A 17,223-nucleotide genomic window follows, 5' to 3' on the forward strand; every position below is an offset into this window, starting at 1 on the left:
CTCATCCGGCAGGGCAGAAGGTTCTTTTCAAGATGCTACCATTTGTCTGATCCCCAAAGAGGGTCGAGATCATCAATTTTGTAAAAATTACCGGCCGATCTCGTTAGTCAATGTAGACTACAAAATTTTTGCCAAATTACTAGCAATGCGTCTTGATCCCCTTATGCCTCATCTCATTGGCAAAGAGCAATGTGGCTTCGTTAAGGGTAGACTTACATCAAACAACTCTCGCCTTTTTCTTAACGTCCTAAATAAAGCTCCCTCACTTTCAACCCCTCTTGCTGCTATTTCCGTTGACGCAGAGAAGGCCTTTGATAGGGTTGATTGGTCTTTTTTGTTTGCTTCATTGCGTTGGCATGGCTTTGGTGTCAAATTTATATCCCTTATCTCTCTTCTTTATTCTGCCCCCAAGGCATCGGTACTTGTGAATGGACAGCTTTCTCCGTCTTTCAACCTTCAGAGGGGTGTTCGTCAAGGTTGTCCTCTTTCTCCACTCCTCTTTGTCTTGACTCTTGAACCCTTTTTATCTTCCATTCGCAATAACACTTCCATTTCTGGTTTCCCATACGGTTCTAATCAATTGAAACTTTCTGCCTATGCGGACGATATCTTATTGTTTATTTCTGATCCTGAATCCTCCATACCCCCCTTGTTATCCGAGTTTAACTCCTTCTCTTCGGTCTCAGGTTATAAGATCAACTCGGACAAAACGGAAATTCTCCCTCTCACCTCATCCTGTCTCCCCCATATTTTCTCCGCTACTGGTTTTGCTTGGAGTAGTTCCAAGATTAAATATCTTGGCATTTGGTTTTCCAATTCCATCTCATCCTCGGTTAAATTGAATATATCGGCAGTTATTTCTAGGATTGATCAGTCGCTCTCAGCCTGGAATCCCCTCTTTCTTTCCTGGTGGGGTCGATTGGATTCAATTAAAATGATGATTGCTCCTATTTTAATTTATACCCTCTCTATGTTGCCGGTTCATATCCCTACATTTTATTTAAAAAAAACGATTCTCTTCTTTCTCGATTTCTCTGGAAAGATAAGAAATCCAGAATTTCTCTTGCCTCCCTCCGTAAACCCAAATCTAATGGTGGGGTTAACTTCCCTGATTTCCGTCTTTATCATAGGTCCTTTTCTTTACGACAGGCCTCGAGATGGATCTCATCAACTCTTTCTCCTTTAACGCCTCTTTGGCTTCTCATTGAACACTCCTTATTATTACCCTTCTCCTTTGCCGAGGTGGTACGATTCTCAACCAGGAATCCCTATTCTCTTTGTCCCCTATTCAAACACACTTTTTCTCTTTTAAGTCCTTTGGTTCTTCCCTCTATGGTTACACGTACGTCCTTTTTAAATTCCCCTATCTGGTATAATTCACTTATTCTTCTAAAGAATAGACCCATTTTTTGGAGATCTTGGAGGGTGAAGGGCGTAATGTGGGTCAACCAACTTTTTGATGGTACATCCCCTTGCTCTTTTCCCCAATTTCAACTTTTATTTCGATGCCCTCGTTCCTCTTTACAGAAATTCACAACTCTCATGGCAATTATCCTTGATCGCTATTATTCTCTCCCTTCTACTCCATCATCGCCTCCTCCTCTTCTCAATATTCTTGCTACACTCCCTAAAGCATCTCTCATCTATAAATCTTTTGTATCTCCTAACCCGAATCGTGTCAAAACTAAAGTGGAGATCTCTTGGGAAACAGATTTTTGTTGTACTTGGCCGATTATTCTTTGGGATAAGCTGTGGTCCAGATCTTTAAAAATTTCTCGCTCTGCTTCTCTTACTCAATCCTTATTTTATCTGTATCACAGACTTTATCTCTCCCCTCTTTCTTTATCTCGTTTTTCCCCCTCCTCTGACTCTAAATGCTGGACTTGCGGTTCTTCTGATGCTGACCTTTTTCATATGTTTTTTCTGTGCCCAGTTGTCTCTACCTTCTGGGGGAAAGTGTGGTCATGCCTCTCTCGTATCTTCCCTCTCCCTTCCTCTTTCACAAATTCCTTTCTCTTTTTGGGTAGTCTTTCTGAATCTTTGAACCTATCCGTTCACCTACACGGTCTCTTTGCCCTGACGCTTGCTCTTGCCTTCCAACACATTTCTTCCAACTGGAAATCTCTAACTACTATTTCCTTACACGGCTGGTGGAATTCCTTATGTCATTTTCACAGACTGGACGTTTCCTTTGCCTCCACTTGTAAGCCTGTTCGTAATGTTGATCTTTTCTGGTTGCCCCTCACCACGTATCTGGATTGCTTGGCCCTGAAGAAACCTATACGTCTCAATGCAGAAAATTTTAAACCCCCTTGAATGACTTGAACCCTCTCCTTTTGTTATCTCATATAGGTTTATTTAACACTACTGTTTGTTTATGATGGTAATTTTGCATCGCTGATTTATATAGTTTGAATATATGCCGTAATTATTTGATAACTTATGGTCTGTATTAGTATCTTTATCTCTTCCCCTCCCCTCCCCTCCCCCCCTCATCTTATCCCCTCTCTTGTCTCCCTCAATGTTAAAATTCTCTTAAAAAATGCTTTTTGGGTTTCTATCATTGATATTAGCAGTGTTAAGTTTTTCTTTTTCACTGGATTCTGTATTGTTGCAGTGTATGCTGATATCTCCCTTTTGTTATCAATTCTTTAATAAAGCTTTCAAACATAAAAAAAAAGAAAATGCTTGTTAGATGATGTCAGCGGATCTGACATCAAACAATTCCAAGTTTACTGAAAAGTTGATCAACAGTTGGGCACAGCGCTATCTTTCTACACGGAGACTTCCAAGAGGTCCTCGGAACAACAGGAGCAGAGAGGCACACAGCAGGCCACGGTGAGGGACAGTGCCACGAAAAGGTAGACCAACGTCGTAATCCAGAAGGCATAGAGGTAAGGCGACGTGTAGCAGTAGTTTGCAGCACTGGGGTCTGTATAATTTGGGGCATAAATGGAGTAAATCCAAACGCTTCCTGGGAGATAGAGAGAGAAAGAGAGAGATAAACATATAATTACAATGAATGAATAAAAACAGATTGTATTTGGTATAGGGTCAAGACCTCAGAGTTTAGGGAAAAAGAGTATAAAAATATCCTGGCAACAAAAGGGGCGCTAGCATCGAACCAAACAGGGAGAGATCGGAAGGAAAGGAGAAAAACTGTCCAGGAGTAAACAAGCTGACAATGAGGCAGACGGGGGGCACGAAGGAAGAGGGTCAGAGGGCAAAAAGGGGAGAAAAAGGGACTGGAAAGTATAGAACGCAGAAAATAATGGGGACTGAATGAGGAGAAGAGAGGGGGACTATGACTGCAGGATGGCTGCATCAGAGAGACTGCGACAGCTCATCAGAAACACCCAGAGCCCCCAGAGTCCTTAACACACAAGGGAAGTCTGTGGGCTGTCCCCACTGGCGTTATTTATTGGAATGAGACTTCTATGCATGACTATCTTCTCATTTCGGGGCATATTATCAAGCATGGAGTTAAAATTATCGCCGCTTTAGCGGCAGAAAACTGCAGTTTACATAAACAGCCTTCCTGAACAAAGTGTACTCTTTCAGTAGTCATGTTTAATAGAAACATCTAACACACATTTCCATATTACAAAGTATACACAACTATTGGTGTACTAGTGGGCGAGACATTGGTATTTATATGCAGGCATGTTGTGACATGCGTATTGATGGAGCAAGGTTTTCGTGAATTCAAACCGAGGGGGGTGCTGCCAAGCTCTTTGCCAGGGACGGTTCTCGGCCGATTTTGTTACAGGGCCGATTTTGCTGCAAAAACGGCCCTGTAAAAAAAACGGCCCCCAGGGGCCCAAAACCGGCCCCCACCCGTGCGGCGCACCGGGGGATTGCCCAGTGCCCGCTACGGCCAGTTCTGCCCTGGTGATGAACGTTTCCTCTGGAAGCGCACGAGTGGCACAAGAAGTGACAGAACTTGAAACATTAGCGGAGAGAAGGAAGCTGAAGCCTGATATTAGTTGTATTTCCTGAGATGATTTAGTCATGAAGTTGGAAAACACAAAACAATAGAACATTGAGTGAGATGGACATGTCAAGTGTGGTGTGACAGTACACCCCCTTCCTTAACCAATCAAAATGTAGATTTGTCTCCTATTTGAAACAAATGTGGGTTGGACATTTGGGTTTTTAGGGTATAATTGAGGTGCCCAGTGGGAGGGGGTGTGGAAGGTGTTTAGGCAGATCCTTGGGAGATCAACGCGGTCGTCGGTTTGCTGTGAAAGCCTCCCTGTTCCGTTTCCTGACTTAGTCTTTGCCCTTTCAAGATCTTCTTGAGGGGCCTTTCCGCTCTCGTGACCAGAAAGTGAATTTCCTGTTCCTATTCGGTTAGTATAGATAGAAACCTGAATTTGCATAATCATTTGCAAATGTATTTTGTCTCTGAACCTTTTCTCTCTTCGCCTTTCCACTCCTTTAATGCACTGTCAACGTGATGTGAATTTTGTCATTTCTGTGCTAATAACCCACTCAGTGATATTTCATGATTTCTATTGCATATTGGTACTTGATCAGCATTTATTTCACATTATTTCGATAAACATTATAAATATACACACTGGTGCCAATTACGATCCTGTAAAAACCGGGTACGAACCGTCGGACGGAGCATATTCTCCGTCCGACGCGTACCCGGTCGTAAAAAAATACAAACATGGAATTACGATTCGCACGGGAACACCATTTCCGTACGAATCGTAATAAACCCCGACCGAACAAAATAAACCTACAAATGCGATCCGGGAAAGCGCCGACCTGACGTCGGGACGCTCGCAGCCTGCCATTCACGAACCAGGAATTACGATTCGCACCGACGTCATCCCGCACGGTGAATATTTTCCGGCAGCCAAAAACTGCCGGGAAATCAGGACGACGCGAACAAGGACCACCAGTACGCGACGGACAGACAGGACGACGCGAACAAGGAGGACCAGTACGCGACGGACACACAGGACGACGCGAACAAGGAGGACCAGTACGCGACGGACAGACAGGACGACCCGAACAAGGAGGACCCGTACGCGACGGACAGACATGGACCCGAACCTACGTGTCATCCCGGCCCTCATAGCAGTCGACCTCCTCTACAGGTTCCGACGCAGACGCCGCAGAAGGTCAGAACAACTAAGGGAGGGGGGAAAGTGGGGTGGGGTGGGGGTGGCAGGACCAGGGCAGGCCACAAACCCCCCACCAAAGTCACACAGCACACATGCCCTGGACATACCTGACTCCCAGGCCCTGGTCACTACGAGGGGGTGGGGGCGTGTCCAGCTAAGCCAGCGACCGCCACAACGGAAGTCCGTCAAGACGCGAACCGGCAACACAACCAGACATGTACGTCCCGTACCCACGCCTGAAGAGCGTGGGTACGAGTCGTACCACGCCCACACCCACGTCACCCCAACAATGGCGGGACGGCTCGTGCCCACGTGGCAAAGGCCTGGGTATGGGCCGCACAAGCATCACATAGCGTGGGGACGGATATGTATGGACCCTACCCCCACCCGCGTACGTATGGAGCGTACCCCCACCACAACAGTGTAAGTATGACCCGTACCCCCACCCGCGTACGTATGGAGCGTACCCCCACCCCAACAGTGTAAGTACGACACGTACCCTCACATGCGTACGTATGGAGCGTACCCCCACCCCAACAGTGTAAGTACGACCCGTACCCTCAGCCGCGTACGTATGGAGCGTACCCCCACCCCAACAGTGTAAGTACGACCCGTACCCTCACCTCGAATGCATGGAGCGTACCCTCACCCCAACAGTGTAAGTACGACCCCTACCCCCACCCCGTATGCATGGAGCGTACCCCCACCCCAACAGTGTAAGTACGACCCCTATCCCCACCCCGTATGCATGGAGCGTACCCCCACCCCAACAGTGTAAGTACGACCCGTACCCTCACCTCGAATGCATGGAGCGTACCCCCACCCCAACAGTGTAAGTACGACCCCTACCCCCACCCGTGTACGTATGGAGCGTACCCCCACCCCAACAGTGTAAGTACGACACGTACCCCCACCCGCGTACGTATGGAGCGTACCCCCACCCCAACAGTGTAAGTACGACCCGTACCCACACCCGCGTACGTATGGAGCGTACCCCCACCCCAACAGTGTAAGTACGACCCCTACCCCCACCCCGTATGCATGGAGCGTACCCCCACCCCAACAGTGTAAGTACGACACGTACCCCCACCTCGAATGCATGGAGCGTACCCACATCCGTGCATGTCATGAGCGTACATATTGTGCAATTGGAGAGGTGGGTGCAGAGTCCTCCCAGCAGTGCCCTGAGACAGGAGGGGTGTGTGCAGATTCCTCCCAGCAGTGCCCTGAGACAGGAGGGGTGTGTGCAGTGTCCTCCCAGCAGTGCCCAGAGACAGGAGGGGTGGGTGCAGAGTCCTCCCAGCAGTGCCCAGAGACAGGAGGGGTGGGTGCAGAGTCCTCCCAGCAGTGCCCAGAGACAGGAGGGGTGTGTGCAGAGTCCTCCCAGCAGTGCCCAGAGACAGGAGGGGTGGGTGCAGAGTCCTCCCAGCAGTGCCCAGAGACAGGAGGGGTGGGTGCCTAACACTCCCAGCAGTGCCCAGAGACAGGAGGGGTGTGTGCAGAATCCTCCCAGCAGTGCCCAGAGACAGGAGAGGTGGGTGCAGAGTCCTCCCAGCAGTGCCCTGAGACAGGAGGGGTGGGGGCCTATCACTCCCAGCAGTGCCCTGAGACAGGAGGGGTGTGTGCAGAGTCCTCCCAGCAGTGCCCAGAGACAGGAGGGGTGTGTGCAGAGTCCTCCCAGCAGTGCCCTGAGACAGGAGGGGTGTGTGCAGAGTCCTCCCAGCAGTGCTCTGAGACAGGAGGGGTGGGTGCAGAGACCTCCCAGCAGTGCCCTGAGACAGGAGGGGTGTGTGCAGAGTCCTCCCAGCAGTGCCCTGAGACAGGAGGGGTGTGTGCAGAGTCCTCCCAGCAGTGCCCTGAGACAGGAGGTGTGGGTGCAGAGACCTCCCAGCAGTGCCCTGAGAGAGGAGGGTTGTGTGCAGAGTCCTCCCAGCAGTGCCCTGAGACAGGAGGGGTGTGTGCAGAGTCCTCCCAGCAGTGCCCAGAGACAGGAGGGGTGGGTGCAGAGTCCTCCCAGCAGTGCCCTGAGACAGGAGGGGTGGGGGCCTATCACTCCCAGCAGTGCCCTGAGACAGGAGGGGTGGGGGCCTATCACTCCCAGCAGTGCCCAGACACAGGAGGGGTGTGTGCAGAGTCCTCCCAGCAGTGCCCTGAGACAGGAGGGGTGTGTGCAGAGTCCTCCCAGCAGTGTCCTGAGACAGGAGGGGTGTGTGCAGAGTCCTCCCAGCAGTGCCCAGAGACAGGAGGTGTGGGTGCAGAGTCCTCCAAGCAGTGCCCAGAGACAGGAGGGGTGGGTGCAGAGTCCTCCCAGCAGTGCCCAGAGACAGGAGGGGTGGGTGCAGAGTCCTCCCAGCAGTGCCCAGAGACAGGAGGGGTGGGTGCCTAACACTCCCAGCAGTGCCCAGAGACAGGAGGGGTGTGTGCAGAATCCTCCCAGCAGTGCCCAGAGACAGGAGAGGTGGGTGCAGAGTCCTCCCAGCAGTGCCCTGAGACAGGAGGGGTGGGGGCCTATCACTCCCAGCAGTGCCCAGACACAGGAGGGGTGGGTGCAGAGTCCTCCCAGCAGTGCCCAGAGACAGGAGGGGTGGGTGCAGAGTCCTCCCAGCAGTGCCCAGAGACAGGAGGGGTGGGTGCAGAGTCCTCCCAGCAGTGCCCAGAGACAGGAGGGGTGTGTGCAGAGTCCTCCCAGCAGTGCCCTGAGACAGGAGGTGTGGGTGCAGAGACCTCCCAGCAGTGCCCTGAGACAGGAGGGGTGTGTGCAGAGTCCTCCCAGCAGTGCCCTGAGACAGGAGGGGTGTGTGCAGAGACCTCCCAGCAGTGCCCAGACACAGGAGAGGTGGGTGCCCATCACTCCCAGCAGTGCCCATGGAACGCAAAGGGTGGAGTAGTCACATATACCATGCCCACAAATGTCAGTGAGGTGCACAAAGACCCTGCAGTACATGTACCACATGTGTGCGAGGCTGGGAGTATACGCATGCATAGCGCAGAAAAGAAAACATGTACACATGAAGTCATGTCAATAGGCCACATACACAAGTACAATGACTACCAAGGATGCCACGAATGATGCAGGTGGAGACATCGCTCAGCATGCATGTGCAAAGGTGAAGGGCTAGGTCACACACCCAGCTAATGGACACCCAGCTCTGTGCTAAAGTCAGGGGACACCCTGCAGGGAAGAAGTCAGGGTACACAGAGGAAGGAATACACCTTGGGACAATTGCAACATGCAGCAACTGCTTACATGAATGGAGAAAGGTAGCTAACACCGTGTGAGGCACACAGATCCCAGGGTCCCCCCTATGAGCAGCACACTACTACATTTCCCACACACCCAACACATGACCAACACCCACAACCATGTAGCAGCCCCACCAACAGCAATGCCAGCAATGCAGGAGTGTTCCAAGGGCAAAAAATAAATAGCTTTATTCAGCATGAGCAAAAAACTAGTATGACGTAAGTCCAATATTAACAAAGGCCATAGGGCAGTCCAGGAGTCCCAGCTGGATGGGGGACACAGTGGGATGCGTGTCCCCTAGCTTGCCTGCACAGTTACAAGTCGTTGTCTTCCACAGGGGTGAGGGCATCATGGGGGGGGGAAGGAACAGGCACCGCAGGGACAGGAGGGCAAAGGGTAGGCGAATTGGGTGCAGGGATGGAGGACTCCACCACAGGGGGTGGGGCAGGGCCAAAGGTGGATTCTAGGAGCGCGCTGCACACCTTGGCAAGGTCCTCCAGGGACTCCCCTGCACCCGGAGGAACCACAGGCCCCAAGGAGGGGGGGGGGTCAGAGGGATGGGTCGCAGTGCCACTGGGGGTGGTTGTGGACAGGGGGGGGGGGACTCAAGCACCCTGACCGGGGACTTCCATGACCGCTTGCGGGGTGGTGTCAATGTGGGGCTCAGGGACAGAGCGGCCATGAACGAGTCTTTGGGGGAGATGTGGTCAGGAGAGCTGAGGGGAGGGGATTTGGAGGGAGTGGATTGGGTGGAATGTGGACTCCCACTCTGGCTGCGTGTCACACGTTTGCCCCCCGACCCAGTGGGTGTGCCTACTGCACCCTGTGTGTGCGTGTCAGGAGGTGTGCGGCGGACCTTCCCTGCTGGTGTGGTGCCTGTGTCTGTTGTGGTGGGTGCATGCGTACGTCTGGGTGTATGTGGGACAGGCATGGGAGTGGGAATTGTGGAAGGAGCAGGGGTAAGGGGTGGGACGTAGCGCTGCAGGAGACCCACTGCTGCAGTCAGTGTGGAGTCTATGGACCTCAGCAAGTTGCGTTGGTCAGCCTGCGATGAATGAATGCCCTCCAAGTATGCCTCCATGTTGTTGAGGACCTGGCTGTGGCCATGGAGGACATTAAGGATCGCAGTCTGACCAATCTGCAACTGCCGCTGGATGTCCACAGACTCAGCATTGGCGGCAGCAGTGGAGACAGGGGCAGGGGGTGCGGTGCCTGGCAGGAAGGAGACATGTGGGGACCGGGCACGTTGGGATGGGACACGAGCACGTGGGAGGCGGCTGATGCCAATGGAGGGGGCGGTGCCAGATGTAGGGCTGCTGTCAGATGGTGGTGCAGCCACCGCCCACTCGGAGTGATCCTCCTCGGACCCGTCATCTTCATACTCTGTTGTGCCAGTCGACAGGTCCCCGGGTTCACTCTCCACCGCCTCAGTCCCACTCGAAGTGCCAGCCCCGATGTCACCGCTGGCACTGGTGCTCGGTCCCTCCGCGCCGTCTGTGTCCATGTCTCCCTCCGTGTCCCCCGACGATGCTGTAGGCAGGGTGAAGAGACAGAAAGTAATCATACACCTGTATACATATGTCACATGAGTCAAATCTACGTAGGTTACAGTGCATAGCCTGAAACAAAGGAAGAGTTACATCTACAAAACAAGGTACATATGTAGGGCATGCAAGACACAGTTTTTCGACCCACCATGCCATGGAAAAACTATGGAGAGCATGACACAATAGCAAATGAGATGATATGGAATTTTCACTGAGGAGCAAGGCCCTGGGGACAATCCAGCACTGCATCTGCACCACACAGCGTGGCAGCAAATAGGGATGAGCAGGGACCATAGGCAGGAACTAGAGGCACATGCAGCATAGGTAATACTGATAACATGCCCACCCTGACTGGCACACTGCACCTTGAGTGTATGTCCAGGCAAACATCACACACTGGCCAGTCCTAGCAAGGAGATATCAGGTCTTGACATATCGGACATGCCCGCACCACCCACCCCCTACATGAGACAAATCTATGGAGACACAGGAAGCACGTACATCTCTTAGTCAGGGTGAAATACACATGTGATGCAAAACTTCTATATTGCACACAAACTACCCAAGGTGCGGCTGTGCAAATTATCATGTAAAAATGGGCATCATCAGATGATTGCAACAAGACACAAAGGCAATGGCCACCGTGAGTATGTAATAGGAAAATCAGGTCAGGCTGTACAGTGGACACTTGTAATACATCGCACGTCAATATACATGTAGCCAGGGGACAATGGCACAGAGCACAACCTATGCTGTAGACACAGAGATTGTCGACATATTCGGATTACACACATGATACCTAGGAAAAGATGCCCCTGGGGACAGTAGTGGCCACACAACTCCATGCTCCTGAATGGGAGTGACTGCAACACACGCTAACATCCCTGCACTATGCGTACCGCACACTCATGCACATCATGTCACAGGCCACCACATAGGACATGCGTGCTGTAAGGCCTCACACTTGAGAGACTAACTCCCATGTCTGGACTCAGCATTAGTGCCAACTGACATGGAACCCACAAGTCCAGAACTGGACAGGGCACAGGCAAGGTCACAAAACCTGTTACACGCCACCCCCACACATGATGCTGCAGGCATTGTACACTTGTAGAAGGTGTCAGGCTACATAACCTTGTGATGGAGTGACTACACACAGACCAGGGAACACATTGCAAGGAGGGGAAGGGAGGCAGGAGAGCACTGCAATACTGTGGGGAATAGGATCTGCACAGCACCATAAACCCTGGAAGTGTATCCATGGAACATTGCACTTACAAATGCTGGTGAAACACAACAAACACACACATGTACCTACCCCTTCCGGCTGCTGCATCTCCTGTAGACGCCTGTCCAAGTCAGGAAAGACCACCGCCAGCACACGTTTCTGGATGTGGGAGAGACGGCGGCGCCCGCGGTTCTTGTGGCTCTTAGGTGAGTCCCCGAGCAGGACCCGTGCGATCCTCCGCGTCCAGCACCGGATATCCTGCCAGCGTTTCCTCACCTGGGACAGGCGCCGCTTCCGACCTTCCGCACTCCTCACGGCGCTGACGGCGTCCAGCCATATCTGGTCCTTGGCAGAGGCGTCTACCTGTGAGGATGGACAAGTGACACTACATCAATACACCTGGCACATGTCACAGGGACACAGATTAGAACACATTCGCTGTTTACAACAAGGCCTAGTATGCATCCAACGCATTGCACCTTTGTCATAGGGACATGATCCTCTGGGGAAGGGCAAAAGCAGTACGTGCCATTGAAAGTACACAGGTGGAATGAGGGCAACGACACAATCAATGATCCAGGCTCACACTGTGCATCACACCAACCCCTCCTGTCTCAGGGCACTTCTGGGAGGACTCTGCACCCACCCCTCCTGTGTCTGGGCACTGTTGGGAGTGATAGGCCCCCACCCCTCCTGTCTCAGGGCACTGCTGGGAGTGATAGGCCCCCACCCCTCCTGTCTCAGGGCACTGCTGGGAGGACTCTGCACCCACCCCTCCTGTGTCTGGGCACTGCTGGGAGTGATAGGCCCCCACCCCTCCTGTCTCAGGGCGCTGCTGGGAGTGATAGGCCCCCACCCCTCCTGTCTCAGGGCACTGCTGGGAGGACTCTGCACCCACCCCTCCTGTGTCTGGGCACTGCTGGGAGTGATAGGCCCCCACCCCTTCTGTCTCAGGGCACTGCTGGGAGTGATAGGCCCCCACCCCTCCTGTCTCAGGGCACTGCTGGGAGGACTCTGCACCCACCCCTCCTGTCTCAGGGCACTGCTGGGAGACATCAGGCATTCCCCCCCCTTGGGACCCCCCCTACAGTACATAGCATGTGTGTCACACCTGGACACAATGGCAGAAGTCACAGTCACAAAAAAGGGACACAGTCTGTGGCAGTGGACACTGCACTCACCTGATAACCTGGTCGCCCATACAGCATGGGGTACCGTGGGAGGATCACATCCACCAAAGCCATGTTCTCCTCCAGGGTGAATGGCTGTGACCTCTCCACAGCCCTTGACATGGTTCCAGGGAATCAGTAGCAGCAGCTGGGTCGTGGAATACAGAGATGTGCAGGCAAGTGCTCCCTGATGGGACCTGGCTGCCTTATATCTGCCTTGCTGGCACATCTCATGCACAGGAGTACAGAGTGATTGGTCACTCACATTTGCATCCTATGTTTCCTCCAATCCCTTCAAACCTAGCAGTCTGTGGGTTCTCTATCGGTTTCATTCTCCTGCATGATGTCAGCCCCACAAACACATTGCAACAAAGTAGAAGAATTCCAACTGACTTCTGCTGTGCACCTTCCAGAACAAATTCGAAATTTGAACTTGGTCTCCATGACAACCAGCATGCATGTAGGCCTTAATACTTGTCCCTCATGTGTCCCCTATGTAATTTGGAGCGTCACACACAGGTACGGTGCGTTTCGGGGCCCTAGGGCACCCCAAATGCATTGCAACGGCCCATACACGCGTGCCTACGTTCACTATCACTATGGGTCTCCTCGCGTATGCGTACTCGTATTGGTACGGGCCGTACACATGCATGTACGCTCACTATCACTATGGGTGTCCTCGCGTATGCGTACTCGTAGTGGTACGGGCCGTACACACGCATGTACGCTCACTATCACTATGGGTCTCCTTGCGTATGCGTACTCGTAGTGGTACGGGCCGTACACACGCATGTATGCTCACTATCACTATGGGTCTCCTCGCGTATGCGTACTCGTAGTGGTACGGGCCGTACACACGCATGTACGCTCACTATCACTATGGGTCTCCTCGCGTATGCGTACTCGTAGTGGTACCGGCCGTACACACGCATGTACGCTCACTATCACTATGGGTCTCCTCGCGTATGCGTACTCGTAGTGATAGTGAGCGTACATGCGTGTGTACGGCCCGTACCACTACGAGTACGCATACGCGAGGAGACCCATAGTGATAGTGAGCGCACATGCGTGTGTACGGCCCGTACCACTACGAGTACGCAGACGCGAGGAGACCCATAGTAATAGTGAGCGTACATGCGTGCGTACGGCCCTACCACTATGGGTGTTCTTGCGTATGCGTACTCGTAGTGGTACGGACCGTACAAATGCCTGTACGCTCGCCATCACGATGGGTACACATACGGCAGCACTCCCATAGTGATTTGGGAACGTACACAGGCCCTCTTAGCGCAGTACGGCAGTTTTCACACATCACAGTGGTGATAGGCGGCACACAGGTAGGAATAGGGCGGACATACTTGTCCATGGATGGACATACTTGTCCATGGATGGACATACTTGTCCATGGATGGACATACTTGTCCAGGAATGGACATCAAGGCATCGTCTGTGCATTACTACATGTGTGGGGCACAGGTGTGACAGGCTGTGATGTGGAACATTACTCCTGAGTGGAGAAGGCACCAGATGTATGATGAGATGTGTACAGGTGTACTGTGTGACGGTGCAATGTGTGCCAGGCATGCCCTTGACTCCTTTGACATGTGTGCATGTCGTACTGCACACTTGGGGTGAGCGTCACTGGCATGGCACGGACACCAACACACGGAAGTGTCCCCTGATGCCCGGTACAGGGGTTACCACACCTGCCTTGACACTACCCACGGTGCACAATGTGACTATGTCATGTATGTGTGGGGGCTTCCCATCAGGTTGATGTTGGAGCACCCTCAAAAGCTGCAGCTGTTGCAGCAACCAACATGTGTCTGTGTGTAGATGGACATCGCACACTGTTCCGCACACCATGCCACATGTGGTATCGGATGTGAGGTGCACATGTATGCATGGGACACGGAGTAGCGTGACAAGGACATCTCTGCATCCTCACAATGATTGTGTGGTGAGTCATGACATGTGCACCTTCATGGCAAGGTGTGTGGGCTGTCCTAGTGTAATGTCATGTGACCTGTGTCTCTAGTGTTCCGCTACCAGTCTCTGCAATCAGCATCCTACTTCTGCAGATGTGTGGGCGTATGTCACTCCTGTCTTGCGTCTGGCTGTTCACTTGCACTGGGACACAGCTATTCCCATGCCATGGCATGTGGAGGTTCAGAATCTCCGTGTGTAGCTGGGTCTTGGTAGGAGTGTCACCTGGCAGCCATACGTGTCCTGGGCATGTAGCACATACCTGACTCCCTATGTAGCATATGTGTATTGACAGATTAACATGTGCTCAGTACATATGAATTGTTGTCGTAGTGCACTCACTCTTCCTTGTCACTTCCTAATTACTGCAGAGCGCCGCCTCTTGCCCGACCAATTCCGGACTTGGCTGACATGCGGGAGAATGACAGCATCCGTTGCTACCGCTTCCCCCAACCGTTGATTCTGGAGTTGACGGCGAGACTGGCACCACACCTGCAACCGCAGCACAGGTATCCTACGGCACTGACACCCCAGCTGAAGGTAATGGCTGCCCTACATTTTCTTGCCACGGGTACCTTTCAATATACCATAGCTCATGTTGGTGGCATGTCCCAGAGCATGTTCTGCCGTGTGCTGCATGATTTCTTAGAGGCCATGTTGATTCACCTGGATGACTTCATCAAGTTCCCAACCCCTGAACAGTTGACTGCGGTCAAGCGTGGATTCTATGCCCTGGGAGGGATGCCCCATGTCATTGGGTCCATAGATGGGACACATGTAGCTTTGGTACCACCACACGCACGGGAGGTAGCGTACCGCAATCGGAAGCACTACCACTCCATCAATGCCCTTGTGGTGTGTCAGTCCAACATGTTGATTTCACATGTCTGTGCTCGTTTTCCAGGATCAGCACACGATGCCTACATCATGAGGTGTAGCAGGATGCCTGAAATGATGATGCAGCTGCGCAACGAAAGAGCATGTGTTGTTGGTGGGTACAGTCTGTCTGTCCTGTATTTTGCATAGCCTACCAGCACGACCGCTTCACCAGTTCTAACGATGTCCATGTGCTTCCCATGTAGGGGACGCTGGCTATCCCAACATGCCTTGGCTGCTCACACCTCTCCGCAACCCCATCACGCCGGCCCAGCTCCGCTACAACACCGCCCATGGCCGGACAAGGCGAGTGATAGAGAGGACGTTTGGCCTGCTGAAGAGCCGCTTTCGGTGCCTCCACAAGACCGGCGGCGCCCTCCCATATGCCCCTGCGAAGTTCTGCAAAATCTTCATGGTCTGCTGTATGCTGCACAACATGACAGTTGAGAAAGCTGTGCCACTCATCCTGGATCAACACGACGAGGACCATCCACCCGTGGAGGACGAAGGCCTTGGCAATGGGGCTAGTGATGTGGAGGATGTGGAGCCGCAGGAGGACATCCGGACTCGGCTCATACGCGACTTCTTTGCTTAGTGGTGAGTACCAGTGTCTGAGTGTGCACGCATTTGTCCCCGTGTGGCATGTGTTGTGATGTGTGTGTCCACCTGCATGTATGGCACGTGAGTCAGAGGTGTGTGTGGGTGTGTCACTGGAGTGATGGTGGCAGTGATGGTTGTATTTCCCCAGTCATAATTGTGACCTAGCATGTTGTCATCCATACATGTGTCGAGTAAATGCACATGCAAGTGGCTGTGCTTTTTGTGGCTGACTTCTTGTGTGTCTCTCTTCCCCAGGTACTTGCGCATGCCGTCTGCTGGTTGCATTGTTGTGGCACTGCTATTCCTCATGGACACGTCATCGTGGGCTGACTCAGCGTTACTGGCACGGACACGTTTGGAAGTCTCCATAGGGTAAGGGATGCATCAGGGGTGTATTGGGTGTGGCAGTTGGTCACGATGTATGCACACTGCCCCTGTCGATGTTTGGTTCCTCTGCAGCCATGTAGCATCACCATGGGACACGACATGCAGCTGTGTACACCTGAATAGATGGTCTGACTGGTTGACAGTCATCAGTGATGGGATAGTGGATTGTGATGATGGCATCAATGGGTGTGACACTGCCCTCGGACACATACGGTTAGCATTGGCTTGACATGGTGTGGGACTTCCACATCAGCGGATCTATGGTGTATGGCAGGCTCTCCGTGAGCAGCTGTGGGTGTTTAGCTGTTAGCCGACAATTGTGTGCCAGTTCCATGGCTAACACGCATTTGTGCTGCAGAAGGGGGGTGCCAGTGTTGGACCCACATGTTACTCCACAAGATGTGTTCATGTGTACTTCAAGTTGCCTCTGCAATCCCGAAAACATGACTAATAAAGGTGTCCCTATGCCTCCAAGGTGCCTCTTCTCAGTCAATGCTGGTGTGTTGCCACGGTGCATCCAGCATGTCTGGCATGGTATTCCCTGATTGTGGCTATGTGTCAATGTGTCGAGTAGCAAGATGCAAGCTGTGTGTGTGGGCTGAGACTGTGTAGTGGGCATGATGTCCATGACTGTGTGGGTATTGTGACATGTGCCATCCCCATGCATCCAACGTTGGCCAGGCCCCCATTCTCTGCATCCACCGGACTCAAGCTTGCAGGACATGGTTCTGCCACCTGTCTACACATACCTGGGTGCCCCCCAGGACACTCCACATGATCCCTGACCTCTGCGCATGACTGTTGCTGTACTCAATGTGTCTGTCAGCACGGTTGTGCGGCCACCCCCTCAGCTGGTTGGGCCCATCACGGGTGTGTATGGTGCTCCATGTCTGTCTTGCCTAATACACTGTGACCCGTGTGTCCTGTGCCAGACTCAGGCCCCAGGGTGTGGATGGTTGAAGTCAAAAGAGAACTCAGGCATGTTTAGACTTTACAACACACATGCAAGGTAATAATGCAACCAGCAGGCATCTTCTCTTCATAG

The 17,223-nt window shown here is 52.6% G+C and overlaps 1 protein-coding gene across 1 annotated transcript in view; it reads right to left on the minus strand.

The window, feature by feature from the left end:
• Positions 1–1,588: 1,588 nt before the first annotated feature.
• The window catches only part of LOC146782629 (transmembrane protein 272-like), a 363,502-nt gene continuing 347,867 nt past the window's right edge, over positions 1,589–17,223 (minus strand). Inside the window, exon 5 of the mRNA XM_085636846.1 lies at positions 1,589–2,974. Coding sequence (XP_085492972.1) covers positions 2,775–2,974 — 200 coding nt within the window. The 3' untranslated portion in view covers positions 1,589–2,774. The remainder of the gene's footprint in view (positions 2,975–17,223) is intronic.

The sequence above is a fragment of the Triturus cristatus genome, chromosome 12, assembly GCF_964204655.1.
Source record: "Triturus cristatus chromosome 12, aTriCri1.1, whole genome shotgun sequence".
In the NCBI taxonomy this organism is placed as follows: domain Eukaryota; kingdom Metazoa; phylum Chordata; class Amphibia; order Caudata; family Salamandridae; genus Triturus; species Triturus cristatus.